This window comes from Mus pahari, chromosome 1 (genome assembly GCF_900095145.1).
Source record: "Mus pahari chromosome 1, PAHARI_EIJ_v1.1, whole genome shotgun sequence".
NCBI classification, from domain to species: Eukaryota; Metazoa; Chordata; class Mammalia; order Rodentia; family Muridae; genus Mus; species Mus pahari.
This window is the reverse complement of record NC_034590.1, coordinates 133,072,750-133,092,299: the sequence shown is the minus strand read 5'-3', so window position 1 is coordinate 133,092,299 and position 19,550 is coordinate 133,072,750. Positions and strand designations below refer to the sequence as shown.

The 19,550-nt window shown below is 40.5% G+C and overlaps 1 protein-coding gene across 1 annotated transcript; it reads right to left on the bottom strand.

Annotated features, from left to right (window-relative positions):
• Positions 1-8,907: 8,907 nt before the first annotated feature.
• Positions 8,908-18,450, bottom strand: Zfand5 (zinc finger AN1-type containing 5). The gene is made up of 6 exons (XM_021204812.2): positions 17,961-18,450; positions 14,273-14,432; positions 13,768-13,879; positions 13,095-13,198; positions 11,095-11,220; positions 8,908-10,509 (listed from the first exon to the last, which is right to left on the bottom strand). The coding sequence occupies exons 2-6, from the start codon at positions 14,421-14,423 to the stop codon at positions 10,361-10,363; spliced, it is 642 nt and encodes a 213-aa protein (XP_021060471.1). The 5' UTR covers positions 14,424-14,432; positions 17,961-18,450; the 3' UTR covers positions 8,908-10,360.
• Positions 18,451-19,550: the final 1,100 nt, after the last annotated feature.

Below are 19,550 nucleotides of genomic sequence, written 5' to 3'. Positions count from 1 at the left end.
CTCTCTCTCTCTCTCTCTCTGTGTGTGTGTGTGTGTGTGTGTGTCTTTCATTCAAGAATCCACAGCATTGGGGTGGTACTTGCACTGCCACTGGAGGGATAGTAGAAGAGATTAATCGACTATAGCTATAGCTTCCAGAAAAACAACACATCTGTGTTCTCAGCAAAACTTCCCTCTACATGTCTGCTTCAGCAAAAACATCCTCTCCTAAGAAAGTTTACAGAAAAATATCACATGACACAACTGAGTCTTCAAAGAAACCAAAAATTTCCACTTCAATGGAGCTGGGGGTTTGTTGTTAGATTTCACTGTACTCCAAGAAATGATGGTTCTAAGTCAGCAGTTCTCAACCGTCCCAATGCCGTGCGCCCCTGACAGTTCTTTGTGTTGTGGTAACTCCTAACCATAACATTAGTTCATTGGTACTTCATAACTGTAATTTTGATACTGTTAGGAATCATAATGTAAATATTTGATATGTAGGATATCTGATATGTGACCCCCTTGGGGTAGTGACCCACAGGTTGAGAATCCCTGGTCTAAGTGGTTGCTTTCCAGAGCCACCAGTTCAAAGGCTGAATTATGTATTGAGAAAGTCTTAAGTTTGAGAGCAAGATGACTTTGGTCCTATGTCAACATTTAATGAAGTGCTTTAGTGTGTTTGTATGTACACATTGTATGTATGCCCACTATCAACTTCTATCATAGTGACAAAATACCTCAAAAAAAAGTTCGAAGGAGGAAAGATTCAGTTTGGCTGACAGTTTGAGTCTGTGGTCACTTGGCACCATTATTCCTGGCCCTGTGGCAAGGCAGAGAGCAGTGTGGTAGAGACAGCATGACAGAGCAAAGCTTCTGACTTCATGTGATAAAAAAGAGAAATCAAGAGACCAGAGGAAAGTTTTCTACCCTTTGATGGTGCCCCAGACCTGCTTACTTTAACCAGAGCCTACTTCCTATAACTTCTACCACCTTCTAATCCTTCCAGCATCAGTTTGTTGATTCTTGATGGGGTCAGAATCTTCATGATCTCAGCATCTCTTGGTGCCCCATTTCCTAACACTGCTGCCACTGGGGACCACATGTAAGGAAGCAAGCCTCTGGACTGCCCAACTCCACCTCTCTTTATTGTCTAAGTCTCTTTTACTGAAAACAGCAAACATATTTCAAAACAGTTGTTTCCTATGGCTGCTTGACAAAATCATATAGGACAGTGAAAATGATTCAGATTATATATATATTGTGTGTGTGTGTGTGTGTGTGTGTGTGTGTGTGTGTATTTGATACACTGGGAATGAACTAAGACCCAGAAGTACTCACACATGCACGTGTGGTTATTTTTAACTCTCTAGTTGAGTTCAGTGATCAGTTCGGTTTGAGAATGAGTTCATTAAGATATCTAAGCTAAGCTACCTTTCCATTCTTCAATATGACTTAAACAATCCTCATCAAGCTTGTGTTTGGATCAAAGGATCAGAAAGGATTAGAAGGATTAGAAAAGCATCAAAGATCAATTCTAAGATTTCTCTCTCCTGCAATAGTAGTTTGGGATGCAAAATCAACTAGAATTATCCATCAAAAGAGGGGTGATGATGATAACGTGCCTCTGTTCTAACTAGCCAAAGACTGAACCTCTCTACTATTTCAGCCATGGAAACAGCAGTATAGGGGGAATTTATTTTGTCCATCATACAATTTCAGCTAGGAATACAGTAAAACATTTGGACTTTAAAGGTTAAGACAAATGTGTAACTCACATTCTTGGCATAGCAATACTTGCTAAGCAAAGTCAGACCACGGTCTGTGTTTGAGAAGAGTAATAGAAAAGGGACATCAGGAAAATGGCAAGGCAAAACGATCATGAGGATGAAGGTGAGGAGGAGGGGGAGGAAGAAGAGGAGGAGGGCGAATGGAAGGAAGAGGAGGAAGAGGAAGAGTTGCTTTTTTGAGACAGAGTCTCACTATGTAGCCCTAGATGGCTTGGAACTTGCCATACAGACCATGTAGGTTCATACTTGTGACAATTCTCCGGCTTCTACCTCTTGAGTGCTGGATTTCAGGCATATGTCACAGTCATAGGAACTGCTGTGAAGAAACACCAAGACCAAGGCAAGTTATAAAGAAAAGCACCCAGGCTAAACGAGATGGCTCAGCGGTTAAGTGCACTGACTGCTCTTCCAAAGATTCTGAGTTCAAATCCCAGCAACCACATGGTGACTCACAATCATCCGTAATAAGATCTGATGCCTTCTTCTGTGGTGTCTGAAGACAGCTACAATGTATTTACATATATAATAAATAAATCTTAAAGCAAAGCACCCAATTGGGAGCTTTCTTACAGCCTCAGAGGGTTAGTCCATGACCATCCTGGTGGGGAGTGTGGTGGCAGACAGGCATGGTGCTGGAACAGTAGCTGTTACCTACAAGATGGAGTTAGAGAGACTGGGTCTGGCATAGCTACAGCTTACTCCCCTTGACATCTCTCCTGCTTCCCCAAGGTCACACCTCCTCCAATAAGGTAACACTCTTTAATTTTTCCCAAACAGTTCCACTAACTGGGGACCAAACATTCAAACATGTGAGCCCTGTAGGGGCCATTCTCTGTCAAACCCTCACAGCTACTGTGAGTAGAGGCAAGTGTTACCTTTTCCTGGGGAGACACAAATGAAAGTCCGACCACCCTGATGGGTGTCTCCAGCAAACTGAAACATAACTTCACTCAAGTTCAACTTGGTGGGAACAATGAGGGTTTTTGTGCTTTCTTACAGAGCCCAGGTATGGGGTTACTTACAGGTGTGTGGGTAATCCTGCAAACAGATGCAGCACTACAAAGTCCCATGGATGTCAAATGTCAGCATGGATGCAAACTCACAGAGCCCCGTTGTCAGTATTTTACTTCTATAAGTAGTCTAACATCTCATAAGATCACTTGCAAGATGGGGAGAAGAAATACCTGGAATCCAGGGGAGGGTCTTCTGACCCATTACCAAAGATCTGGCTCCCACTGTATTAGTCTACTCTAGCTGCCATGGCTCCAGGACATAGTCCAAGAATAACATCTTGTTATGGTCAGAGGAAACATCTCCCAATAACAGAAAGATGATGACTTTTTGTTGTTTGTGAGACAGGGTATGATTTTATAGACTTTGGCTAAATTGGAACTCACTGCATACACCAGGCTGGCCTCAGTCTCATAGAGACCCATTTTGTTCTAACTCTCCAGATAGAGTGCTGGGATTAAAGATGTGTGCCACAAAGGCTGGTCAACTAGTTTGCTATTTTTGTGCCTTATCAATGAATGTTCTCCATCAACCTACATAGCCATTCTTGTTACCTATGACACAAAGAGAAAAGGTACTACTAGGCTTCTAATGTCTCTGAAAAAATATATATGTACACACACACGCACGCACACACACACACACACCCTGAATATAGAATGCAATTTCAGCAACAAGAAACACACCAAACAGAGAATGTAATTTCACTGACTTATAGACTCCAGCTTAAGAACAGCAAGCATAGCAGAAAGCCTAGTGGTGGGATTCCATTTTCATTCCTCTGCAATAATTTTAGTTCAGCAGCAAAGACTGATTATTACATCCTAGCTGCCATAATCAGGCAGGCCCCCTAAACAACCCGAGAATGGGCCTTTTGCAGAGGTTCTTAGCTAGGTTTAAAGGAATGTGAAAAGCCAGATATGGTGATGCATGTCTTAATACCAGCACTGACAAGGCTGAGGCTGGTGGACAGTGAGTTTGAAGTCAACCATAGCTACACAGAAAGACCCTCTATTTTTGGGAGGGAGAGGTAATTTTGGAGCCAGGGGGTAAGCAGGCGGTGAAGACATGGCTCAGTAGTAACACTTTCAGTTCCTCCAGAGGACCCACATTTGACACCCAGCAGCCATATGAGATGACTCACAAGACCTGTGACTCTGGTTCGTGGGATCCAACCCCCTCTTCTGGCCTCTGAGTACACTTGAACATAATATATACCCACTCAAACACATATAAATGTGTGTGTGTGTGTGTGTGTGTGTAAATTTTAAAGAGAAAGTGAAACTTTAAGTACATTTTAACTACTCTTAATAGTGTGTTTGCTACTCAACCCATTACCCACACCATCATTTAATCTATATAAATGAAGTCACTAAGGTGCAAAAAAGGAAGTAACTGAAGCTAAGCAGTCACAGGCTTTATTTTTAGGGAAAATCTCACTGTGCAGCTCTGCCTGGCCAGAGACTCATATAAGCCAAGATGGCCTCCAACAGACAAGAGACCTGCCTACTGCCTCCCAAGTGTTGGGATACTGATACTACTTTGGATATACTGGGCTAAGTAAAAATACAAAAAAACTAATTTCACCCTTTTTATTTTTTAGGATGTGGCTGTCAAGAAATTTAAAGTTACATATATACTTACATTAGATTTCTATTGTAGCACCTGTATAAGGAATTTAAAACATTGTACAAACCTTCTCAGTTAACAGTATTTTGAGTAAGTAAATTTTAAAATGTTCGTTTTTTGTTTTTTTTTTGGTTATTTGCCCTATAATAACCATAAATATATAATATAAAATAAATATAAAGTGTCCCTTCTGGTAAACTTTAATAGAGATCTTTTTAAACAACACCCTCCCTACTCCAGAAGATGGTCAGAAAAAAAACTCTAGTTTGGCTAGAATATAATTTAGACTACCTCAGCACTTAGACACCAGAGCATTTGTTTCCTGCTAGATAGTGGGAATTCAGTCTAACCAACTTGCTCCTGATGTTTTCAGTAACTGTAGTTCATGGCATGGCTATGGCCAAACAGGAATGGCCATGCATTATCATCCCTTCCAAGAAGGCCTTGAAAGGCAACAACGGAACTCGTGCAGTGCTGGGTGCTCTAGTCTGAACATGACCTGTTCTCTAGGGTAAGCAAATTCCCACCATTTCTAAGTTTTGCTTCAACACATTGCATTTTGCTAAGCCTAAACCAGACCTGGTAGAAGTTAAATAAAATTGAATAAATTGTGTTGGAAGAACCAAATTCAAAAACAACCATGGCTTTAACATGGAAAAAATTTAAATTACTAGTATTCTGATTAAAACCACAGAAAACCTTTTAAGAAAATTCTGAACAAAATTTGAGGGACGATAGAGCGAGATGAGGGTTGATTAAATAAAGGTAACCTTACTTTGACCTTTCTATTTCATATCCTGGTTCTAGCACTCCAGGAATGTAATAGTATAACCCTTTTATAATTTTTCATCTAGTATTTACTTGTATAATCCTCTTAGTATTGAATTACATAGTCCTTATGTTTTACACAGCAGGAACACCAGTTATAATGCAGGCTGCCTGCTAATTACAGATCTCAATTTATTAAGTAACAATTGATAATCTACTCTATAATTCACCGCAAAGCCTTATTCTCTTGATCACCCCAATGCTTAAAAGCCATGCCAACAACACAATATGTAGGTTGAACATGTTTCAAATAGGTATTACCTGACATTTTTTCTCATATTTCTGATATCTAGACGTGTTAAAACTGTTGAGACCCTAGATATTCAACACAATCTAATATTTATGTTAACTGAATAACTAAAGCTGGCACTCTAAAAGTATCTAATTTACCTCTGTATAATGTGTAACACAAATAGCTAACTGATGAATTGGCAGAGTAACCATTCTTTAATGTTTCTACTGCAGAATGGCTTTACAGTAACAATAACCCCAAAGCTTAATGTTAGAAGCCATTTAGTATGCTATATAGTTTATATAGTTATATTAGATATATGCCCTAAGTCCAAGGTGGAGCTTCCTTGAGAAATACCATTCTGGTGAAGTACTTTTCTCATCGGTGTGGAGAAAGAATTAAAACCAAAACCCAAACCTAAGGCTTTCATAAAAAAGATGTGACACAATGGAAAGCCTCAAGCACTGTCACCATCTGCATGTTTAAATCAACCTCTAGTGATGGAGGGACAAGAAAACACAAGTGTGCAATAAAGGCCAGTGAACTTAAATTTGCCATGGGTTTTACATACAGGCTGCTTGAGAAATTCAGAGTGTTTGAGCCAGTGCAGACACACACTCAGAGTCTGCTCATGTGACATCTTTCATTAACAGTTCCTGCCCTTGACTGAACTTTGAAATATACTAGAGAAAGATTTCCTATTAATTCAGAGTAAACTAGCAAATTAACTGTGGAACTGCTTTTGTGTTTCACCACTCCAGATACAAATAACCCCAAATCAGGGCTGGCCTGAAATTTGCTGCAATCCTCATTCAGAAGTGCAGGAATTAGAAGCTCAAAGCCCTATATGCCCATCTACAACCTAGAAATTCTTTTTGCAAACAAAATCGGGAGGAAATATTTAAGAGTATCAACTTACTTAAAAGCAACCTATTATTTACTTCAGTTTGGTATTAATAAGTATCCCATGTGGCCCACACCTTTAATCCCGGCACTCATAACTTTAATCTCAAAATAGCCTGGTTTACAAGGACAGTTACAGGACAGCCATGGCTGTTTGTGGACCCTGCCTCAAACTTGAGAATGCATCTCTACTAAAAAGAAGCGCACTTAGCTGCCATGATCAAGATGGATTTACATTTAGTCTACAAAACTGGCTTTTACTTGGACAGAAAGAAATGTAGTCTATTATACTGTGTGTGAATGCTTGCTACAAGTCAAAGGATAAGCAGTTCTCTGGGTCCTGGGGATCAAATCCAGGTTAGGCTTGGTGGCAGCCATGTGTAGTGCCCTTAGTGTTGGGAGTTCCTAAGGAAAAGCACTGAGCACACCCAGTTGCTGAGTTACCTCTCCAAAGCTAAGACTTAATACTACAGATGGCACCCACTTTAATTATTTCAAATGAGAACACAAATGAATTTGTACATAATAAAAAGGTATTTACAGAGAATAAAGACCTAAAATACACACATTTCATGTGGTGGATATGGGACAAACTGAAATTTCATATATCCATAATGAAACCCTAAGAACATATAAAAACAAAGCCAGATCATTAGCATTTTGCTATTTTAATTAGCATCTCCCTGTTCAGAGTTAATAGGAACTTTAATGTAGACATCCTTCAAGAAAACCTAACTCAAACAAAACACCTCCAATTATTTTATGTGGAAGTTAAGAGATCTTAAGTGAGGCATGATAGCTCACAACTGTAACTCAACACTTAAAATGCTGATGCGGGAGTCTAAGACAGTCTGGCTGTTACAACTACAGTTGGCAGTCTCAAACATGATTACCACCAGTTCAAGACCAGCCTAGGGTACAAAGGGAGTCCATTTCAAGATCAAAAACAAAACTACAGATCTTAGCCTCTAAGGTAGCTTCAGGCAACCAAACTCATCCTGAGAATTTAGCTAGCAAGTAGTAGTATCCTGGCAGAACCATTTTAATGCTTTCTTGACATTCCTGAATTAGGTGTTATCTGAAGCCAGGGCAGTGTGGTTAAGGATCCTTAGCACTACAAAAACAAAACCAGCCTAGTTTTGCTAACCATTCACTGGGTTAGAAGCCCAAGCTTTACAGGTGAGACTCACTAGATTACATGCAAAGATCTGCCTATTTACCTAACACTTAATTTCAATGTGCATAGCAGCTAACTCAGTCTGGAATGAGACACACTTTCCAAGCCCAAGAGTCTAAGAACTCAAATCTTCCCTGGCGCCTTACACACTGAAATTACTCTCCCTGGTGAATGTTCCTGACAAATTATGTAAACCCAAATCTTAAAAGTTTCTGTGTGTTTGTATAGTCAAGAGCTCATTCCTGTAACTTTTGGACTCTGGAAGCTAAGGCAGGATCACAATAGGGTAAAACTTGGGCTGCACTGTGAACTAGGGTTAGGACCGCAACATCACTCTTTGCCCCAAAATGTGATTATTCAATCACTATTGTAATGTCTTGCGCTACTCAAGTTTTCACACACTGAGGAGAGAGCAAGAATCTACCATTAACACCCACAAAGAACATTCTTTAACATGCATGAGACTTTTGGTTCAGTCCAACAAACAAAAAATGGTAAAGTATCAAGCATTTGTTGACACCTGTCAAGAGTAGTCATTTTTAAAACAAACAAGTTTTCCTTTATTTCATTTGGGGGGGGAGGGGGAGTGTGTTTCGAGACAGGGTTTCTCTGTATAGCCCTGGCTGTCCTGGAACTCACTTTATAGACCAGGCTGGCCTCAAACTCAGAAACCTGCCTGCCTCTGCCTCCCTAGTGCTGGGATTAAAGGTGATGTTTTCCTTTAAAATGCCCCATTTTCAACTCAACTGATGTAATACGCCACAGACTAAGGGGGATTACTACTGTTCAATACACGGATTTTGTAAAACATTTACACTTCATCTAATAGTATTCAAGAGTGGATGGACACAAGTCACATTATTTCTGCTCTAAAGTCATCTCTGAAAAGCACTGGTTCTATTCTTGACTTCAGTTGGTCTGGAGCATTTACTAATACTTCTTATCTAAGCATAATACCTGCACTGAATTAGGTTTTCTCCCCTCTACATTAGATCCAAACCCCTACAGAATAAAGTAACTGTTTGCTGTTTAAAACAAACAAAACTAACTACATTCTCATTGAGGATTATTTAACCAGACAAACACAATATAGGAGCGGAATAAACAATTATTTAAATTCCATTCCTTTTTCAAATTTTAGGACCACTTCATATTAATGGTGGCTACCTCAATCTTCAAAATTTGCCTATCATATGCCACACTTTATGACCAGCTCCTGGTATTCACATGACTGAACTCAAGAATGATCATGCAAAACTACAATACAAAGCTATATGAAATTAATACATTTGAATATGAAAACTTTCCTATTTTCCCTATTTAGGTGTCTAAGACTTAAAAACCCAATAAACAAGAAGTTTCCCTCTGTACACTGCTTTTATTATTTACATAATACAATATAGCATCAATGCTGAATAGCATGATTATGTGCAATACATAAATATGAACTATCTGTACACATCTGCAAATCTAACTTAGAACTAAGGTACATAAAATTGAAGCAAAACTCAATGTTTTAATAAAGAAAAACTAGGACTGAACACTGCAATAAAATCAGAAGTAGTGCCTTGTGTACATACTTAACTATTTACAGATGAAAACGGGCATTACCACAACACTAATCTAACTATACTCATTTATATATAAAAAACACAAGTTTCATACATCACAAAAAACCTTCCATTATAACACAGAAGTGATATTACCAGACAAGCATCAGTGAAGTATACTGCCTTTTCTAGTTGTTATTGTACAATGCTGTAGATAATGCAGCCCATGCAATACACCCAAGAACACTAGAGTCCTACACCCAAATACAATATGATAAAGCAGCCCTCTGCAAGTGGTGCTGGATACCACTAAAGAAGTCTACTGCAGCCATGTTGGTTATGATTTTCCATGCAGAAGGGTACAGTTACATTAAGAACTGAAGTCTTTAAAAAGCTTTAAACATTCTTTCTTGAACCAAAACATTCAACAAAAGATGCACGTGAAAAATTAACTGTTCAGATACCTTTGCAACTTAAAATTCAGATGCATGTTATTTAACAGAGCTGCTATATGTGAAAACCAAACAGTTTAATTTCTTCTTGTAAACAAATCCTAGTGCAGTTCTGTGCTACAATTTTAGTAATGAGAATGCAGATATCTTCTGGTGCAGGCCAGCACAATAAGCTTCAAAGATTATCTCAGGCACCCTGTTGTTGACTTGATGGTTTTACTTAGAACCAGTTGTGATGTTACCTTTTGCAGAATGTCCTAATTCACAGCTTTTAGAAGACCAATTTAACCAGGCTTACACATGGTACCAAATACCGGTTTTGTAGCTTTCTTCCTGCTTCCAAAAGTCATGTCGAAATTAAGGTGAAGTTTGACTATGGTAGTAGACTGCCAGTCCTTTTCTGGTGTACCATTTTTTTTTTTAAGTACAGGCACATAACACTAGCCAAAGATTATACCTTGATTACATTCCCAAAAGGCAGATATGCTGCAAACATGCAGAGATTTCATTCATTTAGTTTGGCACATGGAACTAAATTTTGTTCCTAGTATATGTGTATTTCAATTTGTTGTGCATATTTTTGTCCAATTTTGCTGAGGGGAGGGCATATACATTTGTAGGGCTGTATCTATCCAATTCTGCCTGTAACAAACACCCAAACATCCTAAAATATCAACTATATGACAGACAAGTATAAAGCAAAACTCTGGAGAACATCAAAGGAAAATGGCCATGCATCTGCTCTTTAATGTTTTCCTACGATATATTAAAATAAAAACAAAGGTTCAGTCTCTTCACATGTAGTAATTTTATATTCTCTGGATTTTTTCAGCCACAACAACTGGATTTTCTTTTCTGATTTTTGCTGCAGCTTCTGCTTTGTAATCATATGGACAGTTGTGCTTGTCAGAGTAACGGTGAAGTCCACAAAACAAATTTCCACATCGGCAGTCAAACCCTGCACAGACAAAAGGAATTACTTGGCAACTTGTAGCAAATGGGGGGTGGGAGTGGGGGGTGTTGGGAAAGGGAAAGCGGTCAAGTCACTGTATAGAAAAGAAACTGATTTTCAATGCTTTATGAAAAACAGTTCCTGACAACAGGATAGAATTCTTGTAGATTCTAGAACTAGGACGACTTGAATTCAAAATGCAGCCTTTTCACACCATACAGGAGGATCTCAAGTGAAAACTATCTGACCAACTACAAACGTCTATGTAAACACCTAGACCATCTCATTCCTGGTTCCAAGTAGGTGTTCACTGCTGTTAGCTACCTATTCTCTCAGTATCAAAGGAAGGCATCAAAAGGGAGAGTCCAAATAAGAAAAATAATTCAGAGGGCCTGGGGGTCTGGGGTGGTGGTAGGTGTTAATGATAACTACATAACTAGGCCAACATTTGAAGTAGATGGAAATTAAATCCAACTTCTTAACCCATTAGCCAATCCTTTCTGGAAATCTTAGAATTTTTTTTTTTAATATGTAAAACCAAATAGTTCCTTTTGTAGTGACTCTTTTAAGATATGAATTATGTGTTAATACCTGTAAGGCCAACCTTCTTTCTACACATAAAACATCTGTTCTTCTTTGGTTTGGGCAACTCAGGAGCTTTTTCTTCACTTTGAGAAGTACTGGGCTGAGAAACTGATGGACTGGGCTGAGTGACAACTGAAAGATAAAGTTATAAATTAGAAATTTGTCTGGAAATCACCAGCTGATAATTAAAGAGTAATAATATTTAAGAGAAACAGCTAACCTCTCTTAAATGTATTTCCTGACAGATTTTATACTAGTCTATACTTCTAGTAAACAACCATTAAGAAATCCCTTCAAACAAGCAGCCAGCCGCTTTCTAAAAGTTTAAACAAATACTATCAAACATACTGGATATGTCTGTGAAGTATTAATTTTAAACTAGTGAAGAAGTTTGACACATAGTCTTGTCTAGCCCAGGCTGTCCTTGAACTGGAGGCCACCATTCTGCCTAATACATAAGTGTGCTAGGATTTCAGATCACCAAACTGGGCTTCAGAACAGGACTTTTTAAAAGACCTAACATTTTCTTTTTTACTTTGACTAACAAAGAGACATATAAAAAGCCACCACCACGCAACTTAAAAAAAATCCTTTTGGTAATTTCTAATAGGATTTGTGGCCACAATGAAAAACTGCAGACTGCTGCTATATTAAAGCCCCATCCTACTAGTTCTTCAGAAGACAAAAAAAAAAAAAAAAAAAAAAAGCTTATACTGATATAAAACCTAACTGTATTTACTTATAAACTTAACTGTGACTACTTATATTAAACCTAACTGAAAACTGTAAATCCTTAGGACTAATCCAAAGCAGTATAGCAAATTTAGGCACATACAATACTAAAACCATTGCCTAAATAATATGCCAATTTCAATGCTCTCAGTATCATCAAATTTCTAGGACAAGCAGATCACTTTAATGTCAACCTCTCAATTAGCAATATACATAATGGGATCAAGAGCCTTGTGTCAGACCAACGAAAATATTCCAACTACTTTCTCAAGCTACTATGACAACATTAATACAATTTTCCTTAATGTATGAGAGTACTTGAGAATGTTTTATGTTAGCCATTTCTTTGCCCACACCTAAAACATTAATAAGCTCCTCAGACATACAAAGGAAGGGGAGGATAGAAAAATAAGAGGAAGACAAATAGGAAATCACAGATTTATATCAAGTAACAAAAATCATGTTATTAGATTATCTAACTCCAAGTAATTTGTGTATATGTGTAAAACAAAATTTGGTCAGTTTTTTTCAAAGTAGAACTCATTTTAAATACAGATTCACCTGCCATTTCATGACCAAATAATCTGACTTTATGAAACTGATATAGTAAAGGAGAAAACAAAACCCCCAAAACTGGCACATCATTAAGTTTTCAAGACAGGCTAAAAATCCCCCCAACATTTTCCCCCACAATGATTTTCCACTTCGCTGTCTCTTTTCTACCAAAAACAAAACAAAGCTGATTTGAGTAAGTCATGTGAACAAAGAACAACAATTCAGTCTTCTTGTAACATTAGGGAACCTTTGGTTGTGCTATAAAAATAGCTCCAAAGCTATTACTCACTGGAGAAAAAAACAAAACAAAAACAAAAAACCTTCCATACCTTTAAAGTTTCACAGCACAGGTAATAAGGGTCCCACACTCTTACAACTCTCAGCATTCAGTATGCTCTTTTTCTTTACCACAACACTGACAGGGCTGAGACTAGTTACTATAAAACTCCCCATGGCCTTGAATTTTATAGTCATTAAGTTCTTTCCACAGTTTCCAGACTATTTGATTTGTTTTTAAGAGTGAGGGTAATGAAGGGATAAGCAGAAGAGGGTGAAAATACTAATTTACATTTTTGATGTTATTTATTTGCTTGGCCTATATACTTTATAGCTCTCCCTGTGGTCCTTCAATGGAAAGGAGAGAATCCCATCACCAATTCAATTCTTTCTCATAGTGCAAAAATTCAGAACTGAACTAGTATTAAACTTAAAAAGCATACCTGGCTCTGACACCTCTGTTTTCGGGGTAGTTATTTTGTCCTCTCTTGAAATGCTCATTTCTGTCATTTGTTGAGTTACAGGCAAGGCAGCCACAGGCACATTTCTATTTGAGTTCAAGCAAACAATTATTTTTAAAGATGTTAAGGGTACTATTTTTTGAGATAAGTTGTCAATTCAACTTTAAATTATGTGTTATTTCCAACATGATCAAATGGTACCAGATTAACTTAAATTTGGAAAGATATTGGTTGCTCAGCATAAATGAGTAAGAATAAAGTAATTTGATAAATGGCTCATCAACTCATGGCTGCATATTTGTATAGTATCACACTGTATATCTAGAAAGTGTTTTAACTATGCCTATAATTTAAGGACAAAAGGAGCAGCTGTGTTGAAACACACTTTGTGAGGCACTGCAATAGTCTTTACTCTTTATAATCCCTAACCCTCAATTTCAAAGAAATGAGAACACAACATTTTTAACAGTGGCCTTGAAGGGTTTATGGAGTATGTAGTGATATACACCTTTACTCAATGATCCACAGATGATGGAATCCTTCAGTACCCCATGTAGGCAAAGCCAAGGCCACCTGATACAACCACCTTGATTATTATGTATAACAAAGACAGACTGATTTTCTATTAGAGAAACTCAGAAATGTTCACTCTTACCTTGATTTTTCAGATGTGCTGCCAGCAGCACCTTCACAGTTGTTTAAACTAGCATCTGCTCTCTGTACAGATGCAGAATCTGAGGTAGGACTGTTGGAACCACTAGCTGTCCCTATTTAAAAAGAGAACTCTGTAAGAAACAAATGAGCACTTAAAAAAAAAAAAAAAAACCCACTTAGTAAAGATTTAGTAAGCATTAATACTTGCATTTAATTTAGCGATCTAAGCACCTTCACTGCACTGCATTCAGACAAAAAAAAAAGTCATATCCCAAAGAACACATGTATAAAACAAAACTTCAAAAAAGAAAGCTAATAATGTTATAAGAAGTCTGCAGAATAGTTCATTTGTTCCTAAGGTAGTCACGCCAAGCATTTGGGCTGTTGTCTTAAGTTCTTGTCAGTCAGGGCATTCTCTCCTTGAGTTTTCCACATTCTCTTGATTCTTAGATTTTTTTTTTTCTCTCCACCAGTTCAAGTGTTTTTTTTTCTTGGAAACAACTTACCCATTGGGCTCATTCTGCCACTATTCTGCTGTCTCTGAAGATGTTCTTTGTAGCAAACAGAACACATTCCATTTGTCCTAGGATTCCCATAAAAGCCACATCCTGTACTACACAGCATGGGCCCTGGGGTCTGGTTAGTCTCCTGAGCCATATTTTTCTGCTATAAACAAAAAGAATTTCAGAAATTAGCATGTCACAAAAATAAATTTAAATACAATCACCACTATATCTTTGCTATTTCTAAACACCAAATCTGTTACTAACAAAAACCAAAATTGTGTTAATTAAGCAGACATCTTATTGACTTTAAAACAGTGAGAGTTAATGAACTGTTTGAGGACCAAAAAGAAATTATACCATTAAACATTAAAGTATATGATTTTATCTTGTTACTATTTAATTTTAGTTTCTAAGAATGTCAGATTGCCAGTTATCTGGGTTGTCGGAATCAATTTTAGAAACCTTTCATTTTTACTTTCTGCTCTTGTTCTACAGGCCAACCATTCAAATAATGGTTACTGCAATGGGCTAAACATAAAATAGGGAAAAAAAAACAAAAATAACCCAGCTAATCACCTTTTGATATTTATTAGTTCAAGGTGGCTGAATCCTCTGGTTTTAGACCTATAGCTTTTAAGTAAAGATTATTTTATGGTGTAAATACCTGCCTTTTAGGTATGTATGTGCACATATATCCCTGGTGCTCAACTCCCTGTAACTGGAGGGAGCTCCAGTTAACAGCCTTGCGAGGGATCAAATGACTGAGTGCTGGGAACTGAACCTAGGTCCTTACAAAATCAAGCACTCTTAAAGCTGAGCCATCTTTATGGCCCACCTACAACTTCTTAAAGACTACACCCAGAACCTTTCTTAAAGACATACTTGGTTGGGCCCCATCAAGTAATACTTCCTGTAAGGCCACCTGTAACCTCATCTAGAAACTTGAAAATTATCAGCCCCAAAATTTTCAGTGTCTATTAACTTTTAAAAGTACTTTTTTTCTGTCAAAGCCCCAAATTTTTCTAAGGAAAATTTAATGTAGTAAAACATAATCTTTGGTCATGATTAATAATTAGGCTACCAGAAAACTTAAAATAGCAATTATACCTTGACTTTTCCAAAGTTGTTTTCATTAGCATAAAAATTAGTTAAATTTACTAAGTTTCCCAATGTATAAGAGAAAAATACACATGAGGAAAATTTATCTTTGAAAAATTTTGTAAAAATATAACAGTATTTGGTTAAAAGGAAATTGTGGTCACCCATTTTTCCCAAATATTACACAGTATGACACGCCCAATTAACTCTTTACCAAAATTAAAAAATGAAGCGAAATAAACAATTTGACCAGGACAGAATCCTGACAGTGAGTAGTTGGTCTTGAATAGTTAAAGGACAGCAATCTTTCTTTTTTTTTTTTTTTTTAACCCCCAGCACAAGGGCACCTTATTTTGAACAAATCAAGCCTGTATGCAGTGATTAAAAGCCACAGTTTAGAACAATAGTAGTAATTTAGTTGACACTGTCTCTTTAAATAGTGAGTGGAATTTAGCTGACTCATTTCAGAGCAGGGCAGTGTAAATATTTCAAGATTACTTGTACAGTTTAATAAACACTTTTAGCTGAGGTTTTAAAATGCTGAGTGTAACATAAGCACCAAAAAAAAAATGATTCAAATAATAAATTATGTATCTTCATTTTCACCAGGCAGTGTACTGACCTTTACCCTATGCAAAAAGTTGGGCTTTTTTTCAACCTGCTAGAGGAACTATGCTAATCTCACTTACTAGTCTACCTTCCAAGGACACAGGGCAAAGACCAACAGATCAGATCAACTCTCCTTAGTTATTAAAAAGAAAGCACTTTTCTTATGGTAATGAAGAATATCCCACCCAAGGCCTTCCCCCACATAGATAAGGATCTTAAGAAAACAACTCAAATCTTAGGCAGATACACAGAAATACCAAGAACTAAGACAATAGTTTTCTTCCCTCTTCTAGTAAGTCAGATTTTGAATGCCATCACATGTGCACAGCTTGCTTTAATACTTCTCCGAAGCTTAGATCACATGGGAGGGCGCTTCAGCCTGTCACAAGGCTGCAATGTGACAAGCTGAGCTGGATGGAGGCTCTCACATAAAGCCTAGTCAACAGGGGCCTCTGAAATCAGCTTCTATTTATATCTCAGAGCCTGCCAACTCCTACACAACCCCAAGAACTAAAGATGCAGCATTCACATATCTCACATAACAAAACAAAATGCAATTAATGCCTCCAAGTTTTTCTAATGCAGAATCAGAGAACAGCCTCACCTTCAATCCACAATACCCAAGCAGAATAAATCATAAAGTAAAATGTGATTATTAAAAGTGGGGGAAGGGGAGAGTAAGTAGGCACAATAAGTAGGAGAAAGAACTATAGCACAAATACTCTTTACGTTTAATGACAACTATAGGGTTTTTGTTAGTTTACACATACTGTATTTCCCTTATATGGGGGGGGGGGCAAAACAAGTTGTTAGAAACTTGTCATCCATAATCCCTTCCCGCATAGCTAGAATGAATGTTTTAAGTTCACGCTTTTTCTTAGCTCATAGCTTAAAACAAACTTCACTGGACTAAAAATGATTTTCCAACTCAAAATCTGAAATGAATGAGTTTTTCTTTTAAAGTATGGGATAGCTGTTTCAGGTGCACACCACGGTTCAAAATGACAAGATCACTCCCTAACCTCGAGGTCAGACCCGAATTCTAAGCTCTAATGTGCCACTAAGCCTGACCTTGTGCAAGTCCTTAGTCTCCAGGTTTCAGACAACTCTGCCAAACAGTCAAATAGTTGTTTTTTTGTTTGTTTGTTTTTAAGAGCTCCTTTCCATACTTAATACCGGTTCCAGGCACAAAAAATTTAGGACAGCTAAAAGAAATCCCTCATTTGGGGCAGGACACTTTTAAAACAAACTTGAAATGTAAAAGTGAAATATTTCAGCAGTTGAATAATGGAATCTCACGTGAAAAATCAAAATGAGAAGATAAAATTAATTTCTATCTTACTCCCTTGATTACTAAATACTGATTTTAAGAAAGGAGGCTCTGACCTATATATTATTTTCTTCTAATTATCTCAGGTACTATTCTTAGGCAGCTTTAATCGACAGCTAACTTAAAATACCTTCCCTCCTCAGAATACAACTACACGGAGTGCACGGGAAGCGAGCGAAATGTCAACTTCACAAATGTTCACGTAGGGAAGAAACAAAGGGAGAGGCGCTCGACTTGCTTCCATGAAAAGGATTTTGAGGGAGACGCTTAACCGCACTGGAAAAACTAAAAACCCTCCGGGAGAAGAGCCGTGAGTCCCGGTTCCAGCGATTTCGACCGAGTTCGGGACCCAGAGCACCCCCCCCATCCCCCTCGCAGCGCAGGCCGCGCTCCGGGAAGCCCGGTAGGGCCTGCTCCAAAAACCACTGAGTCATGCACTCGACGGTCCCTCGCCGGAACAACTCGGCCGTGCAGGGAGCCGGGCGCGGCAGCAGCCGCCTCAGCCATTGTCTGTCCGGTCGGTCGGCCCCGGGCGCCGCGGCACGCCGGGCATTGTCCCCCGTCCAGCCCGCTGGCCCGGCCGGGCCCGTCTTTGTGCTCGCCGATCGGGCGTGCTCCCGCCCCCGCGCCGTCCCGGCTCGCGCCACTTACCCTGCGGGGGCCCGGATGCACTGGCGAGAGCTGGCGCGCGCCGCCGGGCGGTGGGCCGGGCTGAGGCCTCCGGGAAGGGCTGGCTAGCGGCCGCCGCGGGCCGGAGCGGAGCCGAGCGGAGCGCAGGCGGAGCTGCGCTGGCGCCGCGGAGGCCCTCCTTTGTTCGTGCAGAAGCGCCGAGGCGGCCGAGCCCCGCCGCAGCTCGGGTGGGAGGGCGGCGGGGGAGGAGGAGAACCGCAGGCCGCGGGGCTAGCGCCGCTCCAGGCGCCCGGCGGCCGGCGCCTCACGCCTCCACAGAGACGTCCCGGCCGAGTGAGGAGGCGCGCGGAGAGGCCTGAGCGCCGACGGGGCCCGAGGACGGCGCTCTTCGGGCTTCCGCGTTCGCCAGGGAAGCTGCTGCGACTCCGGGCGGCGAGCGGACGCCTGACCACTTGCACCCCGCTCCGCGATCCGGACGACTGACGCTCTAGCTCCGACCGGCGCTCGGGATCTGAGGGAAAGGGCGGCGGGGGCGGGGCCTGTGCGTCAGCGAAAACCCGGTCGGCACGCCCGCGGCGCGATGACGTCGCGGGACGAGGCCCCGCCCCTGGCCTGCAGGCACTAGCCGGGGGCGGGGCCGCGCTTGGAGGGCGGGGCGAGTCCGGAGGCTGCGGTCACCGTAGCCCAGTCACCCTCCGGCCCGCGGGGCCCTGGGTGGAGCTGCTGCGGCGGGTCCACGGAGGCAGCGCTTCTATTTTTAACCCTATTGTCCGCCCTCAGCCTCCCTCGCCAGCCCAGTTTCTCACGCTTCGTCCCCAGCTCCGCCGGGGTCCCCTCCCCGCGGGACGGGAAGGCGCGGCCCGGAGGAGGCTGGCAGGGTTCCGGGTGTCGCCGCCCGCAACTCCGCCTGCCACCGCCCAAGGTCGCGGTGCGCTGCTGGCTCTGAGCTAGGACCGCCCACCAGCCCCAGCCCCGCGCCGCCGTTCTGAACTGTTAGGCCAGCCTATAGAAACCCTTGGAAATTTACTATTCCAGTGAAGCACGGAGAACCGGGACAAGCCTGATGAGATGGAGCGAGGGGACAAACAAGCCGGACCCCAGGCAAGGGCAAGGTGCTGGGTACCTGCCCAGAGCACAAGCAGAAGCTTTCTGCTGGTCTCTCCGCGGGTCCCGGGCACAAAATGTCCCTGCCGAAATCCATAAGGGCTACCTTAGCTACGACTATGCACTTCACTTCGGGTATTTAAGAACCCTAGGTCTTGAAGGGCTACCTTAGCGGCATTTACGCACTTAGGGTCCTTCACTTCGGGTATTTAAAAACCCTAGGCCTTTCTCCTAGGTACCCTAGGGCTGGCCTTGACTGGGACACAGGAACCTTATTTCTAGATTTTGTATTTGTGAGATTGTGGGAGTAGTGTGGGGGAGGGGTGCTGCCCTGATGCTCCAAATCTAACAGCTCCATGCACCTCAAGTGGACTACCCGGTACATAATATATTTTTAAAACCTATTTCGGGGTTATATTGCTGTGGTCAAGTAATGTGTTTGAGACTTAGTTTGGGTCGTTGGCGTCCTTGGGATTTATTTCCGTAAACTAGTAAATAGTAAAAGTA

Excerpts from the sequence above, each read along its gene's own strand:
- Zfand5 (XM_021204812.2), bottom strand. The coding sequence starts at position 14,423 with ATGGCTCAGGAGACTAACCAGACCCCAGGGCCCATGCTGTGTAGTACA. Across the intron at positions 13,880-14,272 it reads TGGCAGAATGAGCCCAATGG|GGACAGCTAGTGGTTCCAAC; the intron begins GTAAGTTGTTTC and ends CTTTTTAAATAG. Across the intron at positions 10,510-11,094 it reads AAAGAAGGTTGGCCTTACAG|GGTTTGACTGCCGATGTGGA; the intron begins GTATTAACACAT and ends TTGTCTGTGCAG.